The sequence below is a fragment of the Echeneis naucrates genome, chromosome 4 (genome assembly GCF_900963305.1).
Source record: "Echeneis naucrates chromosome 4, fEcheNa1.1, whole genome shotgun sequence".
NCBI classification, from domain to species: Eukaryota; Metazoa; Chordata; class Actinopteri; order Carangiformes; family Echeneidae; genus Echeneis; species Echeneis naucrates.
The window spans coordinates 8,743,677-8,753,975 of NC_042514.1; the positions used below are offsets into that span (position 1 = coordinate 8,743,677).

Consider the following 10,299-nt stretch of genomic DNA (forward strand, 5'->3'; position numbering starts at 1 on the left):
GTGATTAAATCATGTTGAATAATTTATATGACAGAGGTGTCGGTGCCATGGAGATTGTTGCTATGGACATGAAAGTGAGCGGGATGTACATTGCCAGGCAACTGAGCTTCTCAGGGGTATCTTTCCGCATTGAAGAGATCGGACTGGACAGTGACTTCAAACTGGTCTATAACAAGGCTGCAAAACTGGTTTGTGTTATTTCTCTTTTACACGGGAATTGGTGGGTAGTATTGTTTCTTTAATATGTATAGTCAAAGAAACGCTATACGTATATATATACGCTATATATATACGCAAACTGATTGACTGATTGTAAACATGGAATCTGCGTCCAGTGGGCAGAGGCATTGCAAGTGTTCATGCGTGCAGCGGATGAACTGGGACTGGTCAGCAGGAAGTCTCTGTGGGGGCAGTTCTGGTCGTCTCACCAGCGCTTCTTCAAATACCTCTGTATCGCTGCCAAGGTTCGCTGCCTGGTGGAGCTGGCCCAAAAAGAGTTGGAGGCTGGAAAGGTCAGCACAGCACACTCTTCAACCCTGACTCATATAGTCTGCACATATTCTCAAAGACAAAAAATCATCTGCTTCTGCATAAATGCTTTTGTGTTATTAGGACCTGCAAATATTGGGAAGATATTTGTTGAGGCTACAATCTTTAATCAGGTCTAATTATTTATTTATTTGTTGATTTATTTTGTTTTTCATTTCCTGTAAAACGGTTTAATTAAAAAAATTCATAAAAATTTGCTGTGGGCATCACAGTGGCATAGTGATTAGCGCTGTTGCCCTACAACAAGAAGCTCACAGGTTTGGTTTCTGGGCCTGGGGCCTTTTCTGTGCAGAGTTTACATGTTCTCCTCATGCTTGCGTGGGTTTCTTCCAACCGTCCAAATACATGTGTTTAGTTTGATTGGTCATTCTAAATTGCATAGTATTATAGTACAGAATAGTGCATAGTAGTGTTCCAGGTGCCATGTTAAACTATTTCGGTTGTTGAAATGTGTGATTTTTTTATTTATTTATTTTTTTCCCCAATTGCAGTGCATTGTTATTGGCCTTCAGTCTACAGGGGAGTCTCGTACCAGAGAAGTCCTGGATGAGAATGATGGGCATCTCGATAGATTTGTTTCTGCAGCAGAGTAAGTGAGATGAAAAACTAGTGTCTGATCAATAATAATTATAATAACATTTATAATAGTAAAATACTTTTTTCATCTGCTGAACCAGACTTTATCATATCCAGGTATACTAAATTGATTAAGGTTATGTTTAAGTTCTCATCATTAATTTTTGAATAAACCAAGCAATCTGCTTAATTATTAGCAGATATTTAATTAACAAATGATTTATCCAAAAATAATGAGAGAGGGAAAGAGGGGCTGAGCACAAATACTTTGACGCGAATCCAAAACTGCTCATGTCTGAACATGACATGTCTTAACGTCTGGGTATATTAGATCACACACGTCTTCATCTGCCTCTCAACACCTGACACTGACAATGAGGTCACATCAGGAATGTGGGGAGTCCAATTGTCTGAGCTCCCTTGTGTTCTCCTGATCACTTTTCTGTCAAAATAAAAGTTTCTTTCTCCTCTTTCTTTTTGCTTTAGGGGAGTATTTCAGTCCCTTGTAACAAAACATTTCCCTTCGGAAAAACAGAGTCGAGAAAAGGCACCAGGAAATAAGAGAAAACGTAAGCGATGAGGAAGTATTTGTCATAACATGTTAGCATATAAGCCCATGAAAAGCATGCCTGTTTTATAAATTTTTTCCTTGATGGTCAATCGAAAGTTTAGCAGATATTTTTATATATACTGTGTATTTGTGTATCTCTGGTTGTTTGCACATTGTAACTAATCATGATGTGAATTCAAATTAGGGAAGCCTAGAGGCCGTCAGCCCAAGGTACCAAAGCACACAGTGGACAGCGGCGGGGTGATAAACATCACCGATGACAGCAGTAGTGACTCCGATGGCATGGACACAGACTCCAACTCCTCACCTGACTCCTTGCTGGACAATGATGATGTCATCTTTGTAAACCACACTAGCTGCCAGACAGGTAGGGAGGTGTCCCTGTGTTTTTGTTTCCGTTTATGTTGTCACGGGAGATAAAGTAACAGGATATAGAGAAGGTGCTGCAGCCCTTTTAGAAGTTTCTCAATGTAATGTATTTTTGTGAAACAAAGACACTGTAGCCTCCTTTCCCTTTTATTTTTGAGACTCTCGCTTGTTTTGGTTACTAAGTTAATGTACTTTTTGTTTTGTGTTCACAGCAAGGATCGAAGAGATGAAGCAGGACCTTCTCAACAAAATATCTGTGCTGGGAAAAGAACTACCTCTTAATACCTTGGATGAACTCATTGATAAGTTTGGTGGACCAGATAAAGTCTCCGAGGTATGAACCAAAAACACTTAACTGAAGTAATTGAACTCACATGTTTTTCAACTGTTGCCAGCAAATGCATATTTTTTTTTGTTCTGGTCAAGTGAAATGTTATTTTTTGGTCTGCAGATGACTGGTCGTAAAGGTCGTGTAGTTCGACGTCCTGATGGCAGTGTCCGATATGAATCACGGGCTGAGCAGGGTCTTACCATTGACCATATCAACATCAAGGAAAAAGACCGCTTCATGAGTGGAGAGAAGGTCAGATATCACAGATGGATATGTAAAATAATGTCCTGAATTGGCACCAATCTCTTATAGAAATGTACTGATTTTCAAACAATCCTTATTGAGATTGCCAAAAAATCCTTTCTTCCAGTTGGTGGCCATCATCTCAGAGGCAGCCAGCTCTGGGATTTCCCTGCAGGCAGATAAGCGAGTGAAAAACCAGAGGCGCAGGGTCCACATGACTCTGGAGCTGCCATGGAGTGCAGACAGGGCTATTCAGCAATTTGGTGAGTCAAACAATTGAATCGGAGAGTGCAAGTGAACCCACTTAACTGCAAAAAAAAAAAAGGCTCAGCTCCTCCTTTTGTCAGGGCTTCATCAGTTTTCCAGTGTTTGCTGCTTTACACCTATATGCCTGCAACTTAAATGTCAAAAGTTAAAGAGAGCCCTGTCTAGTTGTATTTCTCACTTAAACTGGAAAAAATGTTCTCTTGTCTCACTGAAACTCTGTTAGCAATATGCTGCTGCAGTTTGTCAGTTAGTCTCAAAGTATGCTCCAAATATTTGACCTCTCACATGGAAAACATAATGTCATTATTTAGTGCAAGCAGCATAGATATAGAAAAATACATTCTCTGTTGCTCCATCTGTGACTCCATTTTATACACAATGATTTATCCACATACAAGCCACTGAAAAAGTGAATGATTTAATTGCTCACAGTAATTATCAAGCTTCTCAAGTAAGGCTGTTCTGTATGAAAGTTATTGCCTGCTTACTGATTTAATGCTCACTTATGCAGTGTAAAAATATGAAATAAAACATTTCTGGTTATGTCGGAGGATCCTCTGCTCTCATTGGAAAATAATGCTCTTTTCCAAACATTAGCTCTCCATGGTTTTTGATATTGCCAATCATCAGGAATCCCCCCTTCTTACTCTTCAAATTGCTGATCCTGGCTTTTAATGGATGCAGCAAATAAAATTTGATATTTACTGTTGTCAATGTTTTTGTCTATCTGGTTGTTGCCATCAGTAAAGTGTTCCCTTTTTTTATAAAACAATTTCATTTACTTGGTCAGATTTTTTTGTGAGACATCATCATAAACATGTCTGTGGGTATCATCATTGCTTTCAAAATCAGTTAATTTTAAATTAGGAACTTCAGCTTTAAGGAATCAACAAAGCAGGTTGTACAGGTTTTGTGTTATGGTCATGCTTGCCTTGTCTTCTCAGGTCGCACCCATCGGTCCAATCAGGTGACAGCCCCAGAGTACATCTTCCTCATCTCAGAATTGGCCGGAGAGAGACGTTTTGCTTCTATTGTGGCGAAGAGACTAGAGAGCCTGGTGTGTATGCTGTGTTGCAATTTCTTCTTTTGATTTAATTCTTATTTCCTCCCAGATTTATTTTTATTTTTAACTGAGTGAAATTTTAGTCGTGGAAAAATAATTCACCTCACCTTGTCTCATGACAAGAAGGTGTTGACAGTGGAACAGTTCATCACAACATGATGAAATGTTCCACTGTAAACAGAGGATCCATGTTTTCTCTTCATTTATTGTTGTGCTCTGGGTTGCCATACAACTCTGGCATTTGCATCCTAACCCCACTCTCACCCCTTGTCCTTCCTGTTTCATGGGGTATTCCCTATTTCGGAGACTTTGTAAAGAGTCTCTTTTATTGTTGGTTCGTCTATAGTTACAAAAACTTCTCTCCACAAACCTCATGAGATTCTGGGTCTTTCCCGTCTCCAGCTCAATGACGGAAAACTGAATAAGCAGGAAAAAAGCAAAGAGCTTGTCTGGAAATATAAGTCTGTGGTTATTTTCCACAGTTATCAATGCATCTCTGCCCAGCCATCATTTATTTCCATAGTGACACAGCATGACAGTTCTTTTGGAAAAGCTTAAGGAGGGTGCAAGGGATTGGCAGTTCCAGGAAGTCCTTCATTCGTTTGCCAGCCGTGTTCGGTAAATCTGCATCAAGAATAGGTCACATCTCATCTGGGCGAAACAGATATAACACACAGCAACTCCAACTAAACAGCTGAGTACCTTGTAATATGCAGTCTCCAAATCAGGAGTAAAGTTATATTTGGCGAAGGCTTCCCTTTGTTTTGGTATCTCAAGGCATTTTTCTGCGTGGGCAGGGCAGCAGCTGGCTACAAGGCTGCTCTGCTGTTGACTTGGCTTCCAACAAACTTTCCTTTACATCCCTCACAGAAAATGACCAAAAACAGGTTAAATGTTCTCATTTATTATAGCTATGGTTATGATTTATGTCTAAATTGTCTAAATGTATTTATTTTTCCTGCTTTTTGATTCAGACACTATATTAACAGGTACAGTCCCAGGTCATTTTAGTCAAAATAGTGTCATCACACAGTTTTAGGTGAGATGTTGCACAAAGATTTGCTGGTAATTTTTTGTGTGTTGTTTTTGTTTGTTTGTTTGTTTGTTTGTTTTTAAAGAGAGTAAACGTAACTGTATAACTGTGTTGAGTAAAAATGACAAGAGCAGAATTAATGGTTCAAAGTCTACAGTAATCGTAATGTTTCATGATCTCACAATGTAGAGTAACCATGTAGGAATCCCTGTGTTGTTAGTTGTGGGTACTGTACTCACTCATGCCTAATCTAAGCATTGACGTCAAGTTGTATAAGCACTCTGACACATCCAGTTAACAGGCAAATACAGATTTATCCCACGTTACTGTATCCATCTAACTGTGATGACGCTATGATGTCATGAAAATTATCACTGCCATCACTGCTGATGAAAAATAATAATAATAATGATCGTGTTCCTCTGTGCAGGGTGCATTAACACATGGAGACAGAAGAGCCACTGAATCCAGAGACCTGAGCAAGTACAATTTTGAGAACAAGGTAAACAGATTTAAGTATAATATTCTGACATTTTGTGGTAAAATTGTGCCACATTTTCACTTTAACTCATCTGAGAGAATTTGTTCTGAGTATTTTTGTGTTCCTGTTCTTGCAGTATGGTACCAAGGCTCTGGATAAAATCACCAAAGCAATACTTGGCCACATAGAAAACAAGGTGCCCCCCCCCAAGGGATACCCTGGGGGTGATGCTAACTTTTTCAGAGGTATGTTTTGTTTTTAGTTCACTGGACGCATCTCTAAACAGAGAGAGCTTCACCAGCAAAGAGGTTACTATGATACAATAAGTGAAAGAAATGTATTTTTCTTTCTTTCAGATATGAAACTTGGAATGATGGATGTTGGCATCTTTTGTAAGGAGTCTCGCTTTGGGATCAACACTGAGAAAGGTAGGGGTACCTAGAGGCAAGCAGGGCAAATGCAAATGCCACTCAGACAACCCACTGCTGAATATGATGCTGCTGTGTTTTGTGATCGTCTGTCAAACACAATATTATTTTCCATTAATTGTTCTGTGTTCTGTCTTTATCTCAGACTGCAGCATAACCAAGTTCCTAAATCGTATCCTGGGGCTGGAGGTCCACAAGCAGAACTATCTCTTCCAATACTTCACAGATAACTTTGACTACCTAATTGAGAAGGACAAAAAGGAGGGGAAATACGACATGGGAATTCTAGGTACAAAGATTGTATTTATTAAAGAAACAATATGTAATCTTAATTATAAATGCTATTTTAGCCACAGTTACAAAAAGTAGACACAGAAATGGAATCTACTATTGATTTAAAATGTATTGACAACCTTTTAATGTACAGATTATTTATAGTTATAGATCAATTATATTTGTAATAAATGCACTACTTCAAAGAAGATTGTAAATTTGCCTTAAGGGATTTACTTTTAAAATCTTCTGTGTGCAATAATTGTGTCTGTGACAGACCTGGCCCCAGGTAATGATGAGATCTACGAGGAGAAACAGGAATCCTTCCTGACAGCTGGGAACCCTCAGGATGGACAGGTTGTTCTCTATAAGGTATGGACCGCATAACCTCTTGTCAGGTTTAGTGAGTGAGAAGTGAGAGGTGAGTCTATAAATATACATGATGGCCAAACCATCATCATGTTTTCTGGTACAACTTTTAGGCTGTAGACTAAACATTAAACAGTTAATAAGGCGCTGGCCATCACTGGCATCACTGATTACAAAACACATACTGGTGACAATAAGTCTGTTACATTTTCATGACAACACTTCCTCTGCACCCAATATTTGTGTACAGAGACCTGGCACAACAATGGCATTGTTCTAAATAAACTGCACTCTTGCAGTTGGTAGCAACCTCACCAAGTAAAGGTGCTTTGTTTTGATGGCTGTCACTTCGTGAGCAGTAAGACTGCGATTATACAGGTTTAGCCTGGGGCTAAGGAGCTGATGTTGACACTAGTTGAAGATGGAAACAGAATAATTACTAGTATTTCTTTCTTTATTTTTTTTTTTCTTTTTGCTATTGGCTGCAGGCTAACCTAGGTTTGACATTTCAAAGTTGGCAGCAGAGCACAATGCTGCACAGCCAGGACCAGTTTAGCAAGTATGAGAGAGAGTGTTGCGTATATGCCTGACTGGGATGATGTATGTTATTCACATATATCTCTGTGTAACTGTAAGTTTTTAATTATGTGTTCTTTTCAAGGAAACAGTGTGCCAAGTCTGAATGTTTCTTTCTTCCTTTCTTTTTGGCCTGTCTAGATCAGTGTGGACAGAGGTATGACCTGGGATGAAGCCTACAACCATTCCCTGAAGCTCAGCGGTTCAGATGAGGGATTTTATCTGTCCCAGAAAGTGAGTCCATTTTGACATAGCAAGAAAACAAAACCTAATATTTCAGTGACAACCCACAAAATAGCAATGTAATGACACAATGGATGTTTGCTGAGGAATTCACTGTCTGATTGGCCTTTCCACAGTTAAGGGGTAACCATCCATGTGTGCTGCTGGCCGAGCAAGGAAGAGGCAAGAACTTCAATATCTTCAAGCCGAATATTGGCAAGCAGACCCACCCCGAAAGCCTGGAAAACCTACACCAACGTTACCGGAAGGTAATGGCCCAGTTGTCTGTGGATGATTCAGTAAATAACAGTGGCTTTATATCATGTACCCATGTATTTAAGGAAAAGCAAACACCAACTTTGAGAAAAGACCAGGTTGCACATTTTCAAGAGAAGGGTGTCATGTCACCTTTTGGATTATATAAAATATGGAGTCTGCTTCCCCCTTGTGGTCATGAAGGACTGTTATTACAGGTTATGAATTTATTGAGGATAATGAAGGTTTTTTGTTTTTTGTTTTTTTTTTAATATTCACACAGCTGATTAAAATGTACCTGTTTGTGTGATGATTAATGAGCATTCATCATAAAACTCATGGAACACAAGAGCCAGCGTCTCCTTTGAGAAAATCAGTGGGTTATAAATGAGATACAATTAGGTTCTAACTTTGTCAGAAGGAAAATAGACTTCTGTATAGCCAAAGTTTTTTAAAACTTAGTAATGACGCCCTGAGATAATTTCCATATTTGTTTCCAGGTGACACCAGAGGAAGCTAGAGACAGCTGGGAGAATCAGTTCACCTTTTCCTTCAAGAAGTGTAGCCATGCCAACTGGTAAGCAGGAATTCGCAATGTCCTTTGGGATTAATTGTGCACTACATGCAAACAGGCTGGTACTCAGTAGGACTCAAGTCAGGGTGAATTTAAGGTCAGATGCCTTTCTGCAGGATTTGAAGACCACCTGAGAACTAGTCTTGGAGAAATAACCTGCAAGTCTCACATTAGTGCTCATTGCTGGATTACTTAGGATTGTTTTTAAAAAACAAGACCAACGATGCAATTGTTGGTCCCTTGACCTCCTTTTTTTCTCTCTTCCTAGGAATGGGAAGTGCAAGAAAATTGAGGAAGGTCATGAGTGTCTGCAGGGCATGCGCCTCCGTCAGTACCACATGTTGTGTGGTGCTCTATTGCGTGTGTGGAAGCGTGTATCTGATGTGGTGTCTGACATCACCAGCTCCAGCATCCTGCAGATCGTGCGCCTTAGAACTAAGCAGCTTAACAAGCAAGTCGGTAAGTAAAGGCTCCTCCAGTTCACGAAAAACAGTGTACATCAAGATTTTAGATTTCACATCACCAGGAAGGATCTGTAAAGCTGTTTACAAGATAAATCAAGCTCAGAAAAATGTAAATTTAAAGATGTGCATGAATTGTTTTGATGGTAAAATAGAATGCTGTCAAAGAGCTAAAATATTTTTATGACAAATTGAGGAAATGAAACTGATGCTCATTTTCCTTATTTGCCTCTTATGAACTCCGTTGAGTGTCACATTAATGCAAAATAAAATAAAAGTGGAAAATGTAATAATGCATTTGGCAAATTTTGAATATTTACTTTTCTTTCTTTATAGGTATCAAGATCCCAGAGAACTGTGTGGCCCGTGTCCGTGAAGAGCTGTTGCTAATGGATGAGGAGGTGAAGAGGAAGCGAAAGGAGAAGGAGCAGAGACTGGCTGAGGAGCGAATGCGTAAAATGGAGCAGGATAACAAACACCTCCTGGAAAATCTATTCAGCCAGAAACCATTAACTAACCAGACAATTGCCCAGTCTCTCGCCCAGAGCCAGATCCTCAAACTGAAACAGAACCAAAATGCTCTATCAAGGACACAAAGTGGGACCCTCTCTCAACTGCAGAGAATGCAAAGTCAAACTCAGTCGTCTTTACAGCTGCCTGCCCCGAACTTAACGCTTCTGTCATTACAAAGAAATCCCAACCAAACTCAGCAACGGACCCCCAACTGGCCCAACAACAACACCACCACCTCCTCCACCACGCACCAGGGCCCTCTACGCAGCCTCAGCTCCAATTTCTCTCAGTTTTACCCTCCGACCTACATGCCCCCTTTTACACACCAGAACCCATCTCTTTCACTTCATCAGGCCACAGTGTCCCCCAACTTGTCTTCCAAGAATCCCCTGAATGAGATCTTGGACCTGACTGTTAGCTCACCATCCCCCTCCCCAGACAGCACAGAGGGCGCTCTGAACCTGGATTGTCTGGCAGGACATGCAGCAGCATTTGGAGATGACTTCAATCTGGAATCTCTGATCAGACTCCCAGATTCCCAGAATACAACGAATGCCCAGCACGCTGCACAGATACAACAGCCTCTTTTGCTATCACAACAACAGCAGCACCAGCAGCAGCAGCAACAACAGCAACAGCAACATCTACAGGCCACACAACAGCAACAGCAACAGCAACAGCAGCAGCAACAGCAGCAGCAGCAGCAGAATCACAGCCTGCTGGCCAACAGCCACCACACAGATTTAGGGTTAGGGCTAGATTGCTTTGGCATGCCCCTGCCTCCTCCGATGCCCACCCAGAAAGCCAGCCCTTCATCCTCTATCTCCTCCTGTTCTTCCTCCACATCCTCCACCACGTCAAACAACCTGGTTTCTCATGTCTCTTCCGGCCTCATGCCCTCACCCACCCTCATCCCATCATCCTCCTCCTCTTCTCTGTTCTCCAGCCTACCATCCTCTTCTCTGTTTTCCAGCTCTTCCCCCTGTTTCACCCCCAACTTTGTCTCCCTCCCTGAGTCAGACAGTCAGCCCCTACCCAACGGCCACTATAATTCAGGCGTTTTTGACATTCGTGAGGCTCTAAACAGCATGCTGCAGGCTGGACCTGACCGCAAGTCTGTCATTCAGTACCGGCAACAGGAATAA

General features: G+C 40.8%; 1 protein-coding gene across 1 annotated transcript in view; it reads left to right on the plus strand.

The window, feature by feature from the left end:
* The window catches only part of sbno2b (strawberry notch homolog 2b), a 53,209-nt gene extending 42,910 nt beyond the window's left edge, over positions 1 to 10,299 (plus strand). The window contains exons 14-32 of the mRNA XM_029499401.1: positions 35 to 188; positions 336 to 512; positions 1,041 to 1,138; positions 1,612 to 1,694; positions 1,881 to 2,063; positions 2,278 to 2,399; positions 2,517 to 2,648; positions 2,767 to 2,902; positions 3,851 to 3,963; positions 5,433 to 5,504; positions 5,620 to 5,728; positions 5,840 to 5,911; positions 6,057 to 6,200; positions 6,462 to 6,556; positions 7,271 to 7,363; positions 7,489 to 7,620; positions 8,107 to 8,183; positions 8,449 to 8,639; positions 8,978 to 10,299. Of these exons, the coding sequence (XP_029355261.1) occupies positions 35 to 188; positions 336 to 512; positions 1,041 to 1,138; positions 1,612 to 1,694; positions 1,881 to 2,063; positions 2,278 to 2,399; positions 2,517 to 2,648; positions 2,767 to 2,902; positions 3,851 to 3,963; positions 5,433 to 5,504; positions 5,620 to 5,728; positions 5,840 to 5,911; positions 6,057 to 6,200; positions 6,462 to 6,556; positions 7,271 to 7,363; positions 7,489 to 7,620; positions 8,107 to 8,183; positions 8,449 to 8,639; positions 8,978 to 10,299 (3,505 nt within the window). The remainder of the gene's footprint in view (positions 1 to 34; positions 189 to 335; positions 513 to 1,040; positions 1,139 to 1,611; positions 1,695 to 1,880; positions 2,064 to 2,277; positions 2,400 to 2,516; positions 2,649 to 2,766; positions 2,903 to 3,850; positions 3,964 to 5,432; positions 5,505 to 5,619; positions 5,729 to 5,839; positions 5,912 to 6,056; positions 6,201 to 6,461; positions 6,557 to 7,270; positions 7,364 to 7,488; positions 7,621 to 8,106; positions 8,184 to 8,448; positions 8,640 to 8,977) is intronic.